At 45.4% G+C, this 23,540-nt stretch overlaps 1 protein-coding gene across 4 annotated transcripts; it reads left to right on the top strand.

Annotated features, from left to right (window-relative positions):
* Positions 1 to 1,001: 1,001 nt before the first annotated feature.
* ZNF131 (zinc finger protein 131) lies at positions 1,002 to 22,706 on the top strand. Of its 4 annotated transcripts, XM_040421294.1 has the most exons (9): positions 1,006 to 1,300; positions 7,339 to 7,503; positions 8,389 to 8,490; positions 9,695 to 9,839; positions 12,104 to 12,464; positions 12,567 to 12,789; positions 16,364 to 16,494; positions 19,768 to 20,880; positions 22,661 to 22,706. In XM_040421294.1, the coding sequence occupies exons 1-8, from the start codon at positions 1,078 to 1,080 to the stop codon at positions 20,422 to 20,424; spliced, it is 2,007 nt and encodes a 668-aa protein (XP_040277228.1). In that variant the 5' UTR covers positions 1,006 to 1,077; the 3' UTR covers positions 20,425 to 20,880; positions 22,661 to 22,706. The 4 variants fall into 4 exon arrangements, with proteins under 4 accessions (XP_040277224.1, XP_040277226.1, XP_040277228.1 ...); XM_040421290.1 differs by having other exon boundaries at positions 1,002 to 1,300; positions 12,104 to 12,789; XM_040421293.1 differs by lacking the exon at positions 1,006 to 1,300 and adding an exon at positions 6,627 to 6,932 and having other exon boundaries at positions 12,104 to 12,789.
* Positions 22,707 to 23,540: the final 834 nt, after the last annotated feature.

Here is a 23,540-nt window from a genome sequence, read left to right as displayed (position 1 = left end):
TTGCTATGGCCAACTAAACCAGTTCTCCTTTACACCAGTACATACATAAGGATATTGCCCATGGTCAGCTGCCCTCCTCTTCAAGGGATTACAAAGTTTACTATGTAGGTTTCAGGATTGATGGAAGATGCTCCAGTTCTAACCCGCCCTCAGCTTGACAAAGACCACCTTTACCCTGACTGTAGATCCTCCTGAAGGCTACCCTCAATCCAGAGGCACATCAGACATGAGCAGCTCCACTCGCACCTCTCTGTATCTAGAGCAGATGATGCTTTCATATCTATAGGACTTCCCGATATGTTCTGTCTGTAAATAATACACAGTGAAATACTGTACGAGACGTATCCGGCCGCATGTCCTGGCCCCCGGCTGCCTCCTCTGCGGAGCACAGATCAAAGGATTTGAGATGTAAAAATAGTCACAAGTCCCCATTTTGACCAAACGTATTCCCACCTTGGATATTGGGGGCACATTTCCGTGACCCACACTTATACTAAGAATGGAGCCCGCAAAGTGCCGGGGGGCGCACCATTCATTCCTATGTGAGCACTGAAAACCGCTGAGAGCTGGATCGGGCAATTTCCGTACGCCCCACAGAAGCAAATGGAGAGGTGGCCGCGCTTGCCATTCATTCTGAAAATAGAAGGCCGCACCGCTCTGCTATTCTCGGCGCTCCCATAGGAATAAATGGAGGGCAGCCTCGCATGCAGTCTCCGTTCTAAGTATGGGTGCGGGTCCCACAGGCGGGACTGACACCCATCTCTAAAATAGGCCCCCCTCTTTAAGTAGGTATAAGCAACTTTACCAACAGGCCCCCCATGGACAGCTGGAGGAGGGCATCTGACCGCTAACATTGCCAGATCCTCTCTATGGTGCCTTGATCAGATCGCCATCTTTGCATCAAATTCCACAAAATCGTGGCAGCGACAACCCTGCGTCTGGCGGTTTTTGACGAGGGGCATGATCCAAATCTAACGTCTTCTACACCAGAACAGCGTCACCCACAGGGCTGCACACAGCTTCTGACCCTCCCTGACCTAAAGAGACAGCTGTTTACAGCTGACTACAACTCCCAGTATGATCTATGCTGGGAGATGTAGTAAGAACTGCCCTACAGTCTGCCAGCGCCCCCTCCACCACACTCTCCTTCTCTTCAGACTTCTTAGGCTTTCCCGCCAGATTAGCGGCTGTCATCACGTCACTTCCTGTGCGGGGGCCGCCGGGAAGCCGCCCGCCCTCTCCCCACTGCCATCCATAGACGCTAGGAGGAGGCCGCGGACAGCCAGTCTCACTAGTGCAGGTGAGGAGCGGGGCGGCGAGACTCGGGGGACATTCCGCGGCTCCGGGAAGTCGGGTTCTTCTCGCCACACGGGCTTCAGAGAAAACCGCAGCCTGCGAGGGGGAGATTTTAATGCGCGTTTTGATGACGTAATAACGACTGGCGCCGACACTATGCAGGCCGGAGCGCTCGGACGGACTATGTCACCTGTGACCAAAGGCGTTATGTCACTGACCTAAGCGGCGTGTTGCGGGGACGGGGTTAACCGACGTGACGGCTGATCCGCGGGTGTCCCCCGGCTTGATTTGGGGGGGACCGGGAGAAGGGCGGTAAAGTTAGGCCTTCCGGTTATAAGCTCGTGGTTGTGATTGGTTAAAATCGCAGCGTAATGTCCGACAGGCAGCCAATGGGAGGTGAGAGGGGCGGGGTGTTCTGCGTCACGTGGAAGGATTAGGTTTGACAGTGCTGACTGCGAGTGAAATACATAATAGTGAAGAGGAGGAGCTGTTGTCATGGTAACCGTTGACGTCACTGCTTTCGCTTTGTGGATGATTGCTATGGGCAACTCCTCAGCTTGATAACTTTCCTCATCAGATGGCACAGTAATCGGAGGACCTAGTGGTGGCCCCAGCACTCTTAGCAAAAATCTACTAAAACTCTGAATTCTGTCATGCTTGGCCCCTCAGTAATTCATTGGCATGTATTGGTATCAGGTTGGCATCTGCACCTACACCCGGACAGTCTCTGCAGTGTGTGAATATGGCCTTAGGGTCCGCTGTCCGCATGAATGGGTCTGCATCAGTTCCGCAATTTCGTAGAACAGGTGTGGACCCGTTCATTTCAAGTACCTGTCCACCAAAAAAGACAGAGCATGTCCTATTATTGTACTCGGTCGCGGACAAGAAAAGGCGTTTCTTTCACACGGCCAGTGTGCGTGTTTTGTGGACCCACAGTTTGCGGACCGCAGAACACTTGTGGATGTGTAATAGAGGTGAGCGATGAGAGCGTGTATCGCGGCCTTCGTATTTGTAGTCGTCCTGGGCATCAGGTTGGAAATCGCAACATGAAACTTCCTTGAGAAGATTCCTTTGTTTATTCAGAGGCAAGACAGCGCTGAAATAACTATAAAAGTCAGGCAGGTGATGGCATCAGGGCTCTATCCCGCTCCGTGTGAGAGAGGGATCGTGTGTTCTGGACTTGGGAAGCGCAGGGCATTATCATGATTTATAATGCTGTGTGTCTCTGCCCTGTACGTCAGTATGATTCCGTTACAGAAAGGTTGGGCAGAGGCTGCGCGTCCTAAGTTCAGAACACACGATCCCCCTCTCACACGGGGCGTGATTCCCGCAAGGGACACGCTCGTGTGGAAGTGTGAAGCAGGGGTAAAGGGCAGCGTCTGAGTCCAGTGAACAAAGGAATAATTAGGCCTCTTTCACATGGGCATCCCGGATCTGCTCTGGATGCATCGCGTGTGCATTGCAGGAAAACCGTGCGAGTAGGTACGCAATTGCAGTACGTTTTGACTGCGATTGCGTTCTGATGAGTTTTTATCGCGTAGGTGCAATGCGATTTGCAAGCACGTGATAAAAAACTGAATGTGGTACCCAGACCCAAACCCGGACTTCTTCACTGAAGTTCGGGTTTAGGTTAGGTGTTCTGTAGATTTTATTATTTTCCCATGGTTATAAGGGAAAATAATAGCATTCTTAATACAGAATGCTTACTAAAATGTGGCTTTAGGGGTTAAAAAATTAACTCCTCACATCCTGTTGTTCGCGCAGCCGGCATCTTGTTTCTTCTTTCAGGGCCTGCAAAGGGACCTTTGATGACGTAATCACGTGGTGAGGGCGGTGACGTCAGCGCAGGTCCTGCTGAATGAAGATAGAAATCTACTAGCACTGACATCACCGCCCTCACCACGTGGTCTTTTTGCAGGTCCTGAAAGAAGCACGAAGATGCCGGCTGTGCGAACAACAGGATGAGGTGAGTTAATTATATATTTTTTTTTTAACCCCTCAATCCACATTTTAGTAAGCATTCTGTATTAAGAATGCTATTATTTTCCCTTATAACCATGGGGTTGCTCATCCCTATCATCTCTTAGCAACCATGCCTAAAAAATCGCACCGGATCCACACTTGCTTGCGGATGCTTGGGATTTTCACGCAGACCCTTTCATTTCTATGGGGCCTGCGTTGCGTGAAAAACGCAGAATATAGAGCATGCTGCGATTTTTCACGCAACGCATAAGTGATGCGTGAAAATCACCGCTCATCTGAACAGCCCCATTGAAGTGAATGGGTCCGGATTCGGTGCGGGTGCAATGCGTTCACCTCGAGCATTGCACCCGCGCGAAAAACTCGCCCGTGTGAAAGGGGCCTTAGTGTTATAATTCCAGTTTTCCGCAGTCCATGGACATCAATGTGTTTCACACAGATGGCATCATTATTTACACGTAACTACGGACATACATAAGTTACACCTACAACAACTTCTAATTGGAGAAAAGTTTCTTAACACAAGCTCTCCATGCGGACATCATTTGTTCCTTAGACCTTCCATTAATCCTTTTTAATTTTAATGAAAGGGATCTTCCAAACAGCGCCTTTAAATCCCCAACAGTCACATTAAAATTGGAAAAAACTTTCACGAAAATTTAGAATTTATGTCATGAGTGAAAGCAGCTGAAATCTGCTTTGCTACACAGCCGTTTGAAGTCCAGGAGACGGTCCTATCAGTGACATCCTGCCCTCTATGACTGTGTATACAGAGATATCTGTCAATCACTGATAGGACCGCCTCCTGGACATCAAAGCTCAGAATGAGCAGAGATATAAATGTATAAATTACAAGTTTTACTAAACTTTTTCCCACAAAACTATACACCAATCTGCTCAGCTCCTCCTGCTCTTTAACCTGCTGCTACATAGAAACATAGAATGTGTCGGCAGATAAGAACCATTTGGCCCATCTAGTCTGCCCAATATATCCGAATACTATGGATATCCCCTGGCCCTATCTTATATGAAGGATGGCCTTATGCCTATCCCATGCATGCTTAAACCCCTTTACTGTATTTGCAGCTACCACTTCTGCAGGAAGGCTATTCCATGCATCCACTACTCTCTCAGTAAAGTAATTCTTCCTTATATTACTTTTAAACCTTTGCCCCTCTAATTTAAAACTATGTCCTCTTGTAGCAGTTTTTCTTCTTTTAAATATTCTCTCCTCTTTGACCTTGTTGAGTCCCTTTATGTATTTAAAAGTTTCTATCATATCCCCTCTGTCTCGCCTTTCTTCCCAGCTATACATGTTAAGGTCCTTTAATCTTTCCTGGTAAGTTTTATCCTGCAATCCATGTACTAGTTTTGTAGCTCTTCTCTGAACTCTCTCCAAAGTATCAATATCCTTCTGGAGATATGGTCTCCAGTACTGAGCACAATACTCCAAATGAGGTCTCACTAGTGCTCTGTAGAGCGGCATGAGCACCTCCCTCTTTCTACTAGTAATGCCTCTCCCTATACACCCAAGCATTCTGCTAGCATTTCCTGCTGCTCTATGACATTGTCCGCCTACCTTTAAGTCTTCTGAAATAATGACCCCTAAATCACTTTCCTCAGATACTGAGGTTAGGACTGTATCACTGATTTTATATTCTGCTCTTGGGTTTTTACGCCCCAGGTGCATTATCTTGCACTTATCAACATTAAATTTTAGTTGCCAGATTTTTGACCATTCCTCTAGTTTTCCTAAATCCTTTTCCATTTGGTGTATCCCTCCAGGAACATCAACCCTGTTACAAATCTTTGTGTCATCAGCAAATAGACACACCTTACCATCGAGGCCTTCTGCAATTTCGCTGATAAAGATATTAAACAATATGGGTCCCAGAACAGATCCCTGAGGTCCCTGAGGTACCCACTGATAACAAGACCTTGGTCTGAATATACTCCATTGACTACAACCCTCTGTTGTCTGTCCCTCAGCCACTGTCTTATCCATTCAACAATATGGGAGTCCAAGCCCAAAGACTGCAATTTATTGATAAGCCTTCTATGTGGGACAGTATCAAAAGCCTTACTAAAGTCTAGATAAGCGATGTCTACTGCACCTCCTCCATCTATTATTTTAGTCACCCAATCAAAAAAATCAATAAGATTAGTTTGACATGATCTCCCTGAAGTAAACCCATGCTGTTTTTCTTTCAATCCATGGGATTTTAGATGTTCCACAATCCTCTCCTTAAGTATGGTTTCCATTAATTTCCCCACTATTGATGTCAGGCTTACTGGCCTATTGTTGCCCGATTTACTCCCTACTACCTTTCTTGTAAATGGGCACAACATTTGCTAATTTCCAATCTTTTGGGACGACTTCTGTTGCCAGCGATTGGTTAAATAAATCTGTTAATGGTTTTGCTAGTTCATCGCTGAGCTCTTTTAATAGCTTTGGGTGTATCCCATCAGGCCCCTGTGACTTATTTGTATTAATTTTAGACAGCAAACTTAGAACCTCTTCCTCTGTAAAGACACATGCATCAAAAGATTCATTTTACATGTTCAAAGTGACTGGTTCCCTTTTAAAGGGGTTGTCTCACTTCAGCAAATGACATTTATTATGTAGAGAAAGTTAAAGGGAACCTGTCACCGGGATTTTGTGTATAGAGCTGAGGACATGGGTTGCTAGATGGGCGCTAGCCCATCCGCAATACCCAGTCCCCATAGCTCTGTGTGCTTTTATTGTGTAAAAAAAAAAGGATTTGATACATATGCAAACTAACCTGAGATGAGTCCTGTATGTGAGATGAGTCCTGTCCCTGACACATCTCACATGCAGGACTCATCTCAGGGTAATTTGCATATGTATCAAATCGTTTTTTTGACACCATAAAAGCACACAGAGCTACGGGGACTGGGTATTGCGGATGTGCTAGTGGCCATCTAGCAACCCATGTCCTCAGCTCTATACCCAAAATCCCGGTGACAGGTTCCCTTTAATACAAGACACTAATGTATTGTGATTGTCCATATTGCCTCCTTTGCTGGCTGGATTCATTTTTTGATCACATTATAAATGGCTTGTTTCCATGGTTACGACCACCCTGTAATACAGCAGCAGTGGTCATGCTTGCACAGTATTGGAAAAAAAAAGGCGTATGTGTACTCACATCTTCCTGGCCAGAACATTATCCCTGTAGTGTGCAGATATGGCCACTGCAACTGGATTGCAGGGTGGTCATAACCATGGAAACGAGCAGTGTATAATGTGATGGGAAAATGAATCAAGACAGCAAAGGAGGCAATATGGACAATCACAATACATTAGTAAGTGCCTTGTATTAACTTTCTCTACATGATAAATGCCATTTACTGAAGTCAGACAACCCCTTTTAAATGGTTTCCCTGGGGATAGATTTTCCATTTTTCACCACCTGACACTGGCACAGTCAGCGGTGCCTTCTCGCCGCTTACCTAGTACAGCGCCATACTTTATATAGTGGTTTTCTTGGTATTACAGCCCATGCTCGCGCATTGCACTGGATTTTCAGTGCAGCATCCAGACAGAAAACCTCCAGCATACCAGACCTGTGTGAACAGAAGTGTCCTGCTGTTAGTCGCTTCAGCCAGTTCTCTGAGGGCTCCGTGTTTTATAGGTTGGTCCTTGTTTGTTCTACTGTAGGTCCGCCACTTGTGAATCGACGATGAGTCGTGGGTCCACGATCCGCGTCCAATAGTCTGCACCGCAAAAAAGTATTGCATGCACTTCTTTTTTGATGTACGGAGGCACGGACAGAAACCCCACGGAAGGACTCCGTAGTGCTTTCATGGGGTTTCGTGCCTCCGTTCCGCACCGACCTACCAGATTGCGGACCCATTTAAGTGAATAGGTCCACATCCGTCATGTGGGTTGCAGGCGCGCTGTTTGCGGGCCGCAATATGGGCACTGCCGCGTGCATGAGCCCGCAGTCTGTGCTCACAGCCGTACACCACATTTATACTGTCAGCACGGCTACAGAAAACCGTTGAATTATGACCGGCAGCACATTCTCATTCTGACAGGTGCGGTATGTGGATCTGCCTTTCAGGCTAGCTGTTCAGGTATGGAAGCTGAGGAGACGATGGGCTGCATTCAGGAATTTCCGGACCACTATAAAGTGATGATGGACCGGTTAAACGAGCAGCGGGAACTGGACCAGTTTACTGACATCACGCTGATTGTGGATGGTAAGTGCCTCCAATAATGGGACGTATTCTACGTAGTATGGCAATCTGAAGAACTGCACCCAAAGATCTGGGGGGGTGATAATGGCGTCCATGTAGGTCACTCATCTTCTTGAAAAAAAATCCTGCAAATGCACGCCCGGCTCTTTGCTGTGGGGCGGCACTTACATACGGGTATACGGTATATACACACTGCATGCAGTGATGGAAAGGGGCCGCAGCACTGCCTGTCTGACATGACGCCGCTTGTGTAGATTACAAGACCTTTGAGATAATTTTTTCTATATTAGGGCCTCACACACACAACTGCATGTATTTTGTGGTGTGGAAAATACGGACGATGTCCGTGTTGTATCCGTTTTTTGGTTTCGTTTTTTTTGGACCCATTGACTTCAACGGGTCTAGGGTCCGCATTATACGGCAATGTATAAGACGTGCTATCTTTTTAGATGATACGGATGATCCATGTGCTTTCCACATCTGTATGTCTGTTCCACAAAAGATAGAACGTGTCCCATTCTTGGCCGCAAAATGTGCTCCAAGGATCCATTGAAGTCAATGGGGGAGATTTATCAAAACTGGTGTAAAGTAGAACTGGCCTAGTTGCCCATAGCAACCAATGAGATTCCACCTTTCATTTTTCAGAGCTCCTTTGGATAAAGGTAGATTCTGATTGGTTGCTATGGGCAACTAGGCCAGTTCCATTTTACAGCAGTTTAGATAAATCTCTTTCAATAGGGGTCTACAAAAAGAGGTACGTGTGCATAAGGCCTTAGAGAGATAAATTGTGGACCCAGTAAAAATGGGGCAGACTTTTTATTTTTTTATACAGTGGATGCATTATACTCTCATTAGCCTTGTTGTGTTTTTTTTATTTTTTATTTGCAGGACACCAATTCAAAGCCCACAAAGCCGTCCTTGCCGCCTGCAGCCATTTTTTCTACAAATTCTTTCAGGATTTTACAGAAGAGCCATTAGTGGAAATAGAAGGTATTCTCCATACAGTTCTGGTCACTCCTTACATGATGGTGTTTTATCATTAAAGGGGTGTTCCCATCATAGACAATGGGGGCATATCGCTAGCATATGCCCCCATCGTTGTTAGGTGTGGGTCCCACCGCTGGGACCCGCACCTATATCGAGAACGGAGCGGGGAGCGCTCTGACTGTAGGATTTCCTGGGGTTAGTCCACCACCAAGCGCTAATCCCCGCCTCTCCCATAGAAGTGAATGGGTGCGTACTGCGCATGCGCGGCCCGTGCTCCCATTCATTTCTATGAGGCCGACGGAAATATCCAGGGCTCGGCTATTTTTGGCGGCCCCATGGAAATGAACGGTAGGTTCGGCTGCGCATGCGGGGCTCCGTTCTCGTTATAGGTGCGGTTCCCAGCGGTGGGACCGCACCTATCAGACAATGTGGGCATATCCTAGCGATATGCCCCCATTGTCTGACATAGTAAAACCCCTTTAACGAACTCCTCCATTGTGTATAGTCAGCATACCTGGTGCTTTCTGTTCCTCCCATGCTGCCTTCATCCCACATTGGATTCCTTTCAGGATGGGTGTCACCATCTCAGACTTCCCCATGCAGGGTGCTGTAGCTCCTTCCTTTCGATACCCAAGATGACGTAGGCTCCATGTCCATCCGGGGAGGGGTTAATGTTCCCACAGCGCTTTGCATGGGGCAGTCTGAGTCAGTAGCAGCCATCTTGAAGGGCATCCTGCATGGGAGCAAGACAGTGGCAGCATGGCAGGAACAAAGGGCATCTGGCTTGATGTTGCTTATATATGTTTCACTTAAAGTCAAATTTTAGCTTTGGACTGAAGGGACGTTTTCAGCCCCACAGCTCCGTTTAAAGTGTAGTGGCCATGCTGAGGTACTGCAGCTCGCCTCCCATTCACTAATCTGGCACGACCACCACGCTTTGAACGGAGCTGCGCGTCTTGTTCCATTCACAGTGCTAGCTCCAGCGCCGGAGGCTGGTGGGGGTGCTGGGTGTCGGACCCTCATCGATCGGATATTAGTGACCTCTCCTGAGCATACGTTCATCAATATCAGGAGCCTGGAAAACCACGTTAAAAGGCTGACCGTAAAAAACAGCTTCACTAGGCGGATGGAAGCCTTGTGATGTAATGAGTCACTGATAACATTTCTGTGCATTGCTTTAAATCTGTATTTTTGTCCCCAAACGCAGGTGTCAGTAATGTTGCCTTCCGACATCTAATAGAATTCACGTATACTGCAAAACTAATGCTACAAGGGGAAGAGGAGGCCAGCGATATATACAAGGCAGCCGAGTACCTCCAGATGCACGAGGCCATCAAAGCACTTGAGTTCAGGTATTAAAGTGCTGTCTATACAAATATGACTGTTCCCGGACATACCTGTTTGCATTTGTCATGGACAGAAGGCTACACCTAGAAATGAATGTTAAAAGTAAGCCATAGACACATAAACCCCCTCTGTCTGACAGTATTTTCTGCCTGTTAGGGTAAAGTTACGCGGTGACATGTGTCGCTGAAAAGTCGCACATTTTTTGTAGTGATAGTCAATGGTGTTGCGATGTGACATACTGTGAGGGGACGGTCGCAAAAAATCCATCCAAGTCTGATTCTTTTGCAACTGTCGCATCGCAGTCACAGCATACGGCTTTGCGACACCACTGACTATCATTACAAAAAAAAGTTGCTCAACTTTTCCGTAACAAATGTTGCCGTATAGCTGTACCCTTGTTGCGCGACACGTCGCCCTAGCCTTAGGATTTACTGTCACAAATGTAATTTACATCTGTGCGTACAGCAGGTGGCACAGGGACCCATAGAAGTACGTGGTGCTATTCACACCTCTGTTTTCACTCATGGATTGAGGGCATCAGGCCCAAATCCAAATACTGCTGTATTAAAAATCATCTGCGAGTAAGCCCTGGCTAGAAGTGAGCGAATCGATTCGTCATTCAGAAAGAGTTCTTGAGCAGTACGGGGCTGTCCGCCCTGTCGCTTGATTGCCAGAGCTGGACTCAAAGCCCAGTCCTGACATTCTCAGGCCCACGCTGCTGCTGCGAGTAGCGACACAAGCACAGAGGCTCTGCAGCCACTGCCGTCGCAGGAAATGTGCATGCGCCTCTACACTTCTAAGAATCAGTCAAAAGATAGATGATTAAAGGGGTTGTTCGGGTTCAGAGGTGAACCCGGACATATCCCCTTTTTCACTCAGACAGCCCCTCTAAGAACAGCATCGGAGCATGATATGACCTCTTAACCTGAGCTGCATCGGGCACGGCAAGGGCTGTTTCTTGATATGCTTTACACTGGTAGGCGGAGGCTTCCATCTAGCAGTGTTGCCAGTGACGTCACCGGCACTAATGGAGGGGCTTTAGCGCTGCTCTAGCCTGTTTTAAAGCCCACTCTTTTGTGCCGGTGACGTCACCAGGCTCTCCGCTAGGCGGACGCCCTCCTCCTAGCATTCCCATTCAGAGACCCGGTATGTCACCAGATCAGCAGAAAAGGCCATTGCCGTGTGCGATTCAGCGCAGGGCGAGGGAGAGCTTCGCAGCATGAAGAAGGGGATATGTCCGGGTTCAGCTCTGAATCCGGACAACCCCTTGAACATTGATGATTTTTTTTTTTGGAGGGGGAGGGGGTCAGTGAGTACTGTAGAATACCACAAATAATGTTTAAAGGGAAATGCAGTGCAGGCAGCAGGTTTTAGAAAAGACTGACATATATAACTTGTTATTCATTCAATCTCTGCTCTTTCTGGGCTCAGGAGTGAAGGAGGCGGTCCTTGTGAGTGATTGACAGCCCTCCCTCTATACAATGTCATACACAGATTACAATCCATTCACTTCTGTCGGGCTGCCGAGTGCAGTGCTTTGCTATCTCCATCAGTCCCGTAGAAGTGAACACACATGTACACTATTCACGCAGGGAGATCAGGGACCCCAGTTCTTTTGACTGGTGGAATCCCAGTGATATGACCCCCCAGCTCTCATACATTTATCACGTATCCTGTAAATAGGTTACTTTCACATCTGCGGCAGAGAATGCTGGGAATTGGCTGGACAAAACCCTTTGCGTGCAGTGGTTTTTGTCCAGCCAAATCCTGACATATTTGCCAGGGAGCGTCCGGATCCTATGATGGCCAATGGGGTCCGGCGGGCAGGGGGTACTATCCGGCAAGTCTGGGTCCAGAGAGCTGTGCTGCAGATGTGAAACCAGCAGAAGATGTTAAAAGGAATTGCAGTTTTAGCAACTAAGATTTATTCACGGAATGATGAAAAGTTATACAAATTTCCAGCATACTTTATTAGTTAATTGCAGATTTTCAAGACCTCTGCTTGCTGCCATTCAGTAGGAACCGTCGGTGTTTACCTCCAGTAGATGAACATCATGGTCATGTGACAGACACACGTCATATCAGAGCGGGGCCTTGTAACAAGCCATGCATGCCTGTGTCTGTCACATGACCATGGACATGGCAGCAAGCAGAGATCTTAATGCAGAAAGCGTATTAGGAAATTGAATAACTCCCCCTAGTCGTAAAATGCCTTCAGTCCATTTCATAGAGGTCTCGAGCATTTATTGAGCCTGTGTATGTTTGCTAGGAACAAAGAGACCATAGTGATCGAAGAAAAGCCACAAGATGAAGAAAATTTAAAAAAATGGAGGATTTCTGACACCAACAGTGTCATCACAGAGGCCATGACGAATTCCGATGACGAAGGCGAACCAGTGGAGATTGAAGTTGAAATAACCGAAGGAACAATTGAACTGGAGGAAAACCTGGAGACCCTGGAAGCAGGGACGTCACCCGAACAGTCAGTGAAATACATTCAGAGTACAGGCACGTCAGATGACTCGGCCCTAGCCCTTCTAGCGGACATTACCAGCAAGTACCGCCAAGGAGAAAGAAAAAGGCAGCTGCAGGAAGACAGCGCCAATGAAAGCGATGCTGCGGGCAATCAGGTAGAAGGCATTGAAATTATGGAGGTTCATCTGTCACATGTCAACAGCATGTTCCCTTGTCAGAAATGTAACCGTTCATTTAAATTGTTTTACCATTTAAAGGAACACATGAAATCACACTCCGAGGACAATTTTAAGTGTGAAATATGCAATAAAAGCTACGTACGCGAGATTGCGTGGAAGCAACACCTCACCTGCTATCACCTAGAAGAAAGCGCCGCCTGCAGGAGGCCGAGGCCGGGCAAAAAAATCCACGTTTGTCAGTACTGCGATAAACAGTTTGATCACTTTGGACATTTTAAAGAACACCTAAGAAAGCATACAGGTAACGTTGCCCGTGTGTGCGCATGCACTTGTAGGCCAGCAGGGGGCAGCAGAACTGCTTATTCAAGTACTGGATGTAACCGCTGACCGATGTCCCCACAGTGTATTGCAAAAAACTAAAAACCCTTCAGGTGCTTTTACTTTTATTGCATTGACCATTTTGTAGGCCTCATCCACAGTCTGGTGTTCTATTTATTATTCATTTTCTCTCATACGTTAACCAGGACGCAGCCAATTTTCGCGTTTTTTTTTTTTCTTTTTTCTTTTTCTTGTTTATTGTGGGCCGAGTTGTACTTTTTAATGATGCCATTGAATGTACCCTATCATGTATGCAGAAAGTGTAAAAGAATTAATTTTGGGGTGAAATGGGGGGGGGGAAAGCAATTCCGCAATCGTTTTTTGGGTTTTGTTTTTACAGTGCCTACTGTGCCGTATTCTGCGGGTCAGTTCAATTACGGCAATATCAAATTGATACCGTTTTTTATGTTATGTTTTTCTATCCTGGTTTTTGAGCACTATATTCTGACACCCACAACTTTTATTATTTTTCCCGTTGATGTAGCTACGTAAGGGCTCATTTTTTGAAGGGTGATCTGTCCTTTATATAGTTACCATTTTGAAGTAGATGTGACTTTTTGATCACTTTTCATTCCAATGTTTGAGCAGCGAGGTGACCCCAAAAAACATACCGGTAATTTCTGGCCCTGAGCATTTTTTTTTCTTATAGCATTCACTTTTATGGGATAAATAACCATTATATTTTTAATGATTTTTTTTTGTTTTGTGTAGGTTATGTAAGAAATTGGAAAAGAATTGGATAATATCTGTGGTGTTTTTTTTATATACATTATTTATAACTTTTTTTTGTTTTTGTTTTTTTTGTCCCCCTAGGGTACTTCAAATTTGATTACACTTTACATCTCAGTGTACATTGATATTCACTATTATAATAGGAATACTTACATGGCAGGCCTGGGAGCCTTCACCAAACCCCAGACCGTGATCTTGTCATGGGGGGGCGCGGGTGCCATGGTTGCCATTTACCTGCTGCATATGGAGCGGGCTCTTCTCCTAAGCCTGCGCCATGCACTGTACAGATATTGTGGATGTCACCAGTAGATAAATATATAATATACAGCAGTAGTTCCTGAAATTTTTTTGACTAGGGAATCCCCCATAATCTAGGAAGCCCATTGTGGAATCCTAAGGGACGGTTCACACATTGAGAGTTTTCTCAGGATGTCGGTGCAGTCTAATCTGATCGAATCCACTAATCTTCCTCTTCCAATGTAGGTGAATAGGGTTTTTATAACCCTATTAACATGCTCCGAAAATTGGGATTTTTATCTGCACCACTGAATTTTTTTTTTTGTTTAGTCTATGAGGAGAATCAGTATGTTCACTCTTCTCATGGATCCTGGAAAAGCTGCAGGTTAACCCCATGCAGACTGACACTGCAGCCAGCCAGTAGCGCAGGGGCAACACGTGAGGTGCACGGTGGACCGATGAGGGGCCAAATGATATAACGCACAGTTCATCAGTTTACTCACGGTTAGCAGAAAGCCTCCCTGGGCTGGCAGCACAGTGTTGAGGTGGACAGCACGAAATCCTCCGGGGCACGCTCTGCGGTAGGAAGCATCAGCCAAGATGGTGGTTGAGGTGCCCTTGATGTTAAGGGTGCTTAGGGTGCTAGTTGCGGCTGAGTCCCTTGATGTTTTTTGTCGTGAAGCCAGTACCGTTAATGGTGGTACAACCAATAGTGGTAATAATGAGTAGACAGTGGTAAGATGTAACTCACAACTTTTACTTTGGATGTCTTTCAGTTGCAGTAGTACAAATATGCAGTCTTTAGTTGGTACAGAGTTAATTCTGCAAATCCACTGTTTTAGGCTGTTTAGGTTTCGTGGCTTTGGAGCAGTGGGTTAGGTGTACTTGGTTCCCTTAGATGCTTTGGATCCTATTCCTTGTCTTTCCCTACAAGCTGAATATTTTAGACAGGAAAACTCCACTGTCTCTCAGAAGTTTGGTGTGGCTGCCAGAAGCTATAAAACCTCCACCATGCAAAGGTGTCTGTGGCCCTCAATAATGGCTCTTATCACCGATGAATTCCTAGGAAAGCTTGTTTCTTTTCCAGGGAGGCAAACTCTTCTCCCACTGGTCAGGGATGCAAGTCTATAGTCCGGCCACAGAAGGAAAACGCTCTTCTGCGCCTCACATCTGAGTATCACCTCCTAGCAAAGTTGGCTCCACTCACTAATCTGTGTCATGAAGTCTTCACTCTATCTTCTCTCCCACTAATCTGATCCGACTACCTCAGATCTGCTCTCTTCTCTGCCTACATTTTTCCAACTGACTAACTAGGCCTGACCTAGGTAAATATAGGACCTGAACTATATCCCCATCTAGTGGTGGGATGTATAAATTGCACCTAATAGGCCTGTTAACAGGGATTTTGCAGATACCCAAATGCAAAGTTATACATTACAACCTAGAGCTTGTAATAGAGTAAAAAGTGCTTCTAATCAGTGCCCACACTCATGTAGTGGGACGCTGCAACACCATATCGTTGTACTAATCCACAGCAGAAATCAGAGTTGTCAGACTTGGATTTTTGATGGAGATACTCTAGGAAACAGTCGGATTTACCATTGGAAAAATGGTGATGTGTGAACAAACCCCAACTCGTTGTGTGTCTGGGAGTCATCCAGTGTCTTTGCCCTCTGTTTGCATTGTGAAGGTTGACAGATTGCACCGCGTGCACCATTACCAGACACAAGTCCCAAAGAACAGAGGGAAATATGTGCTTTGCCTATTATATTTATGCATTTTGCACATAGCAGTAATGCAAGTAATAGGCAAGAAAATGATTTCTCTAATTATTCATGGTTCATACAGCTTCACCTAGTACATCGCTATGTGCTGGTATTCAATCAGTCTGTGCTGAAATGAAGCTTTCACTTAGGGGCAATTTTCATAGACCTCCATAGATGGTGGAAAGAAATTCATATTAAAATGAGGGGGGTAGGAATGGCGACCCATCAAAACTGCTGATAGGGGAACAGTGTGTACCTGGGGTGATGATCATACAGGTTCCATGACCGAGTAAGACAAACCCTTTGTGTTCAGTTCTCTCAGCTCTGAACACTTTCCTAACCTCTTCCTCCTGCGAGACTGCTAAGGGTGGGGATGTCTTCAGTACAGAGAGTGGACAGCACCAAGCATAAAGGGACAGTCTCCTGAGCACTTAAAGGCTATGTACACCTTCAGAGGCAATTTTTTACGATTGCATTTTACTCATTTTTGGCTAAAAATAATTTTTTTCAATTGGCCTTTATTAAAAATATTGAGCAGTTCTGTCACAAAGGATTAACAGTTTTTCTAGCTCTGTGACTGGTCATCTGTAAACTACTGAGAGGCCATAAACACTTATTTAAGCCACATTCTTATCAGTAAGATGAGGATTGAGCTTTAATGAACGTTTTTAATGTGAGAGAGCACAGATAAGGATTGTAGGATATTTTTTTAAGATGAATTTGTTGTAATTTATTTTTCATATATTTTTTTCTGTTATTTAGGTGAAAAACCCTTTCAATGTCCTAACTGTCATGAACATTTTGCTAGGAACAGCACACTCAAATGTCACTTAACAGCCTGTCAGCATGGTGTTGGTGCGAAGAAGGGAAGGAAGAAACTATATGAATGTCAGGTACGTGGCCAGTGCATGTCTTAAGGTGTTGCTATACCATAAATGCCCGCTAAAGCTGCAACAATTGAGATCCCCCACTGACCTGCAAAACAGGGTTGTCCAGTCCCTCGATCCTGGCAGAGAACTGGCTGCATATGAAAGATCATTTTTCTTTAAGCAGTAAAGTCTTTCCACCTGAGATGCCAAGGTGGATATGGAGATCTTCTGAGCGTGGTCAAAATATTTAAAGACCTTGAGAGCAGGTTGAAGTAGCCTCCCCGAAAGTAGTGGGGGCTGATATGCTTCAGAGAGAGGGGGATATGCATAGATCCTCCTCTCCCTGTGTAACTGTACATGACCCCATGGAGAGGGATAACATGGACTTCTGTGCATGTTATCACCTTCCCAACCATATCAATCAGGGAACATACTTGCTCTGTCACCTATGGTGTTTTTTTTGTTTTTTTTTTCCCCCCAGAAAAAAATGTAAAATCTACTGACTGCTTCTCCAGTGATACCCATTAAACACTACAGTGATAGCAATAACGGTTATTACTAGAGACGAATATCAAATATTTCGAAAAGACGGAAAAGATTTGTCAGAAAATACATTTTTGCCCACTGACTTACAATGAATTAATGTTTTCAATAAGGCTACTTTCACACTAGCGTTTTAACTGGATCCGGCAGGGTTCAGCAAAAACGCTTCCGTTACTGATAATACAACCGTCTGCATCCGTTATGAACAAATCCAGTTGTATTATCTTTAACATACCTAAGACGGATCTGTCATGGACACCATTGAAAGTCAACGGGGGACGGATCAGTTTTTTCACGTGTCAGAGAAAACGGATCCGTCCCTATAGACTTGCATTGGGGGTCATTCCGGATCCATCTTGCTTCGCATGCCAGGATGGAAAGCAAAACCGCAGCATGTTGCGGTTTGCTCTCCGGTATGGGGACGCAACTAAATGGAACAGAATGCATTTTGGTGCGTTCCGTTTAGTTCATTTTTGTCCCCATTGACAATGAATGGGGACAAAACTGAACGTATTAAGCCGCTATGACTGAACTCAATACCCGAAAACTAAAACGCTAGTGTGAAAGTAGCCTTAGTTTCTCAACAAAAAACTAAATTTGTCTAATTTTAAGATGGGCATAATACAGGGTATGCCCATTATGAATGCCAGACCCAGACCTCCCACAGTTCATCAGCACCAGAGTTATGGTGCTCTAACTCCCATTTAGGTGAATCACATGAGGTTGAGCTTTTGTGTCCACAATATGGTAGCAATAAAACATCCGTGTTACTCCTGTCTGAAAGCGACCTTAGGCTGCGTTCACATCTCCGGCAGGTAAATCCGGTAGTCTGTTCCAGCAGAGGTATGCTTGCAGAAACTTGGCATTTATCCCGGTTAACCGTCAGATGTGACTGGAGCCTTAGCTACCACATTACACAGGGTCTGTCTGGGTAGTGGATCCTATAGATTGCCACAGACGGAGGGCAGCGCCTCAGGTTTGGAGTCAGTGGGCAACAGCTGATGAGTAGAACCAATTCATAGAAACAAAATCAGGAGACCGAATTCTTAGTCAAACAGATTTGTGAATGACAGGCAAATATTGCATGGCCCCCGTTTCAGTGTTTTTGAGAGCACAACCTGTTATTGATCCATGTACACCTTGATATATTTTCACTATTTTGTGAGTAAACCTGTTTGGATGTGAATTTTAGGTGCCGTACTTGTCATTTTTATGCTTTTATTTTTTTATAAATAATCCTGTTTGCTTGTCACAACTACTTAAAGGTGGTCTACTTGCAGGACTTGCAGGAGATAGGGTTTAGGGGTGCCCTTACTTTTCAAGGTATTGTATAGTTTATCACTTCTGTAAACCTATCCAGATTTTTAGTCTTTTCAGTTCTGGTTCTGAAGATGTATACATAAACTTGGCCCATGCTGATCTTCTATTTTTAGGCATTGTGGTGCATATAACTTTCAGCTTGGGTCACACTCTTAGCCACTAATATCAACTTTTATGTTAGGGTACTTTCACACTTGCGGCAGAGGATTCCGGAAAGCAGTTCCGTCGCCGGACGCAAACTGATGGCATTTGTCAGACGGATCCGGATGCGGATCCGTCTGACAAATGCATTGAAATACCGGATCCGTCTGTCCAGTGTCATCCGGAAAAACGGATCCGGTATTTTTTTTTTTCCACAGATTTGAAGGTCTACGCATGCGCGGACCGGAAGAACGGATCCGTCAATGTGGCACTAATACATTCCAATGGAAATTAATGCTGGATCCGGCATTCCGGCAAGTGTTCAGGATTTTTGGCCGGAGAGAAAAATACACCATGCTGCGGCCAAAAAAACTTAAGAGGGACTGAACTGATGCATCCTAAACGGATTGCTCTCCATTCAGAATGCATTAGGATAAAACTGATCAGTTCTTTTCCGGTATTGAGCCCCTAGGACGGAACTCTATGCCGGAAAACAAAAACGCTAGTGTGAAAGTACCCTAATTTTTATGAACAATTCCAATCTGATGAAAACATTGCATAAAGGCGTCTCTGTGTATAAAGTGCTGAGGGGTTTATTTTAATGTTGTAATTTAGGTTTTATTTGTACATATCAAAAAGTGTTAAAACTTTCCTGGCGACCAGAGGTGCAATATGTCCAAAAACCCCATGGCAATAAAAGGGGTAAATAAATGATGAATGTTTTCTGATATATAACTACATCAATCTGCTCAGCTCCTCGTGCTCTGTAATATGCTGCCTGCAGATAGTCAGGTGTTCAAAAGTGACAGGTTCCCTTTAAACTGGTTGTCCAGGGTTTATCATTGATGGACTATCCTCTGGATATACCATCACTAGCTGATCGGCGGGGGTCCGACTCTCCACACCAGAGCTACACAGCACCATTGACATAGTGGTGGGAGGTTATTACTACAATGCTAGCGCTGTAGTAGCGAGTTCCTGCTGGCGCTGTGTAGCTTTGGCGCTGTCTTCCATCAATGGAGCTACACAGACTAGCTGATCAGAATGGGTGCGGAGTGTCTGATCAGCTGGTGATGTTCTATCCTGAGGATAGGTCATCACTTACAAAACCCTGAACAACCCTTCTAACTGTAGGCCATCACATTATAGTATAGTGAACATACTGTTGACGAAAAGTCATTCATTATTTCAAAATGTGCTAACATAGGTATGTATATAGCTACGGGGGTCACAGTGTGACGATACCTGCATTGAAACACGTGAATAATCTGCGCATTTCTGTTTTGTTTCTAGGTTTGCGATAGTGTCTTTAATTGCTGGGACCAGTTTAAAGACCACCTAGTTCTTCACACTGGCGACAAACCCAACCATTGCACGCTGTGTGACATGTGGTTTATGCAAGGCAGCGAGCTACGGAAACATCTCCGTGATACTCACAACATCGCTGAGAGAATAGTGACTGAGGTCGTCCTTCCCTCCGAACAAACCGAAGCAGAGGCGGTATCCTCGATGGCGTTTGTGGAGCACGTGGAACAAGTCCACGTGGTGCCGGTAGATCAAGTCATTCAAGTTCAAGTTGATCCACCTCAACTAACCGTTGGTCACTTGCACCAGGATCTTCTAGAAGTGAACCAAGTGAAAGGTGCCCACATACTGGATCTCCAGACGCAGGTTCATATGGGTCACATAGAGGTCGAGCATCTTCAGATAGACCCAGGAACTGAGGTTCACGTTGAGGAAGTGCACGTTGAACATGTTAATGAGATACACATGGAAGAGGTGGAGGCACAACTTCTGGATGAGTCCAGTATTCAACATATTGAACATACTATTGAGGACCAATCCTGCCAGGCAGAGGTTGCCGAATATCATCAAATCGTCCACACAGGGGCCGACAACATACAGATAAGACAGATTGAGATGACACATATAGAAGCTGCCGCTGAATAGGAAGGACATTACGGTAGAACTCAGAAGGCTGGTTTGCGCTTAGCAGAGGTTTCTACTGCGTTTCGAGGCGTTGTCTAGGGATGGAAAGACAGACGTTTTCCTCTAGAAATAGTACCACACCTGTTCACAGGTTGTAAGTGGTATTACAGTGCAGCCCAGTTCACTTTGATGCAGGCTTGGCAGTGTTTCAGGACGAAATTGGCCCCGGGGCTATGTTCCTCTGTTGAAGAAGGGAATGATTGTGGTAGTCGCACGGATATTACCTAACATTTTACTTCTAATCATCCGAAGTATTTATCTTCCGCCTAAAGGACTGATTCAGCGACATATGGCAGCGTGTAAGTGGCTTAAAGAAAATCTCCAGTCAGTCGTTTCCTATAGCACTGATGATGTATTCTTTACCTGTACATTGTCAAGGTTTAAAGGTGCTGTGCAGCAGGTACATATTAGTCCCTCGTCCTCGGGACAAGTCCTAAATATCAGATCATCTGCTGATCGGCTGCTTCACAATTACACTGCACGGTGTATGCACCACTGCATTCAGATGGGAGGAGAGGTTGTAATTACACTGTGAGTGAGGCGGCGTGCAGTGTAGTTCTGAAGCAGAAGCAGCGCTCGCACAAGCTCCGCCTCCTCTAAAAGCAAAACTGCCCGTGTTGCCCATACCCGCCAATCACAGCGCAGCTTTTATTTAATGTTCTGCTCTTGAAAAATGAAAGCTGCGCTTTGATAGGTTGCTATGGACAGCAAAGCGTTTTTCTAGACCATTTCATAAAAACTGCCCGCTATGTAATAAAGCTATGTTTTCATTTTCTTTCATCATTGGTCTTCTGCGGGGGAAACCGAAGTAACATCATGCTTTGACTGGATTATTTCTTTAAGCTCATGTGATGTGAAAAATATTCTCTTGAACTCCTTTGTTAATATACAGTGTCTAATGTAAAGAGATGATTGCAATTTTTTTAGGGGGTCTTTTCTAACCAGACTACCAGCTACGCACCTGCAGCACCCACCGCCGCGATCAGACACCCCATTTAAGAGAGAAGCCTGTCAGATCTTCTTGTCAGCCCTGTCTTCTATTTTAAAGGGGTTGTCTGATCCCTGACTCAAAATGAATTAAAGGGATATTTTGGTTATAAAAAAAGTTATCCCCTATCAGATCGGTAGGGGTCCTACCACTGGGAGCCCCATACCCCGTGGAGCCCCCCTGAAATGGACAGAGCGGCTGGTTGTAAAGCGCGCTGCCACTCCATTCATTTCTATAAGAGCAATGAAGATAGCCAAGTACAGTGCTCGGCTAACTCCAACACTCCCATAGAAATGAATGGACTGACAGCGTGCATTTCCGACCAGCCGCTCCGTCAATTTCATGGGGGCTCCCCAGGTTACAGAGCCCCTGTTCTCATGATCTGTGGGGGTCCCAGCAGTAGGGGTCCCACTGATCTGATAGTTTTCCCTATCCTGTGGATAGGGGATTATTTGTTATAACCACAATACCCCTTTAAGGTTCTGCACAATAAAGAAAAAAGACTCCCACCTCTTCTAAGCAGCTCTGTTCCAGCACAGATGGTCCTGTCTCCGCTGCTTATGACCCATTCATTGTCATAAGCACCTCTGCAACCATTCACTGGCCTCAGCGGTAACATGCCACTTGGTGACGTCACCACTGAATACAGCGAATGGCTCCAGTAGGGCATGTGATGACTGACGGTACATCACACTTCCAAGAACCGGAGGCCACAAGGATTGGACCTTCAACACTGGAACAGAGCTGCTTGCAAGAGGCGAGTGTTTATATTTCTTTAAAGTGCACGGATTCCATCCCTTAAAGGGAACCTGTCACCGGGATTTTGGGTATAGAGCTGAGGACATGGGTTGCTAGATGGCCGCTAGCACATCTTCAATACCCAGTCCCCATAGCTCTGTGTGCTTTTATTGTGTAAAAAAACGGATTTGATACATATGCAAATTTACATAAAAGAGTCATATCTTACTTGTGTGACCAGAGAAGAGTCATATTTTCAAGCTCTGACTCATCTCAGGTTAATTTGCATATGTATCAAATCGTTTTTTTTACGCAATAAAAGCACACAGAGCTATGGGGACTGGGTATTGCGGATGTGCTAGCAGCCATCTAGCAACCCATGTCCTCAGCTCTATACACAAAATCCAGGTGACAGGTTCCCTTTAAAGGGGTTGTCCACTTTTTAATCTTGATGACCTATCCTCAGGATAGGTCATCAGTATCAGATCGCTGGGGGTCCGACTCCCAGCACCCTCGCCAATTAGCTGTTTGAAGAGAACGCAGTGCTCATACAAGCACTTTCTCCTCTGCTCTGTTTACCTGCTTGCCGCAGTTGCAGTGGTTAGCCGGTGTAATTACAAGTGTGGCGTCCCTATTCACTTCTATGGGACGGCTCTGTTGTATTCACTTGAACAAGAGAGGGCTTTCCCAGAGAAGTGAATGGGGATGCCATACTTGTAATTACACTTGCTAATAAACAGAGTAGAGAAAGCAGCACTCATATGAGCACGGCCTTCTCTTCAAACAGCTGATCGGCAGGGTTGTCTAGTGTCAGACCCCCACTGATCTACTATTAATGACCTATCCTGAAGATAGGTCTTCAATAGTAAAAGGCGGACAACCCCTTTAATTTTGAGTTTGAGGACGGACAACCCCTTTAAAAGGAAGCTGTCGGGTCCCTTCTGCTGCACTCTGAGGTCACTGATTTCAGCGGCCTGTCACTTATGTGGATTCTGCAGTGTGCGGCAGGAAGGAGTCTGCTTAGATTCATGAGATACTGATTGGGAGTTTTCTGTGGATGGACAGTAATAGGAAGAATTAATCATCATGGGGGATCTGATGAATATCATCAGGCTCATTACTACAGCACTGGTTATGAGCTGCATTCTCAAAAAACACTCCAAACTGAAAGTCCATCTTGTACCGGCAGGCCATTTTTGATTTTCTTTTTAGATCTTTATAACAGTCAGCTGCATAACCCCTGCAGAGAAAGAACAAGATGAAAAAAATTCAAACTGCTGGAGGCCACCACTAGGGGGAGCTCACTGCACTATGTTTTATAATTGAGTGGCATGTATAAACCATGTGCAGC

Source organism: Bufo bufo, chromosome 2 (assembly GCF_905171765.1).
Source record: "Bufo bufo chromosome 2, aBufBuf1.1, whole genome shotgun sequence".
NCBI classification, from domain to species: Eukaryota; Metazoa; Chordata; class Amphibia; order Anura; family Bufonidae; genus Bufo; species Bufo bufo.
Note: the sequence above shows the minus strand (reverse complement) of the source record. Positions and strands in the feature narration are given on the sequence as shown.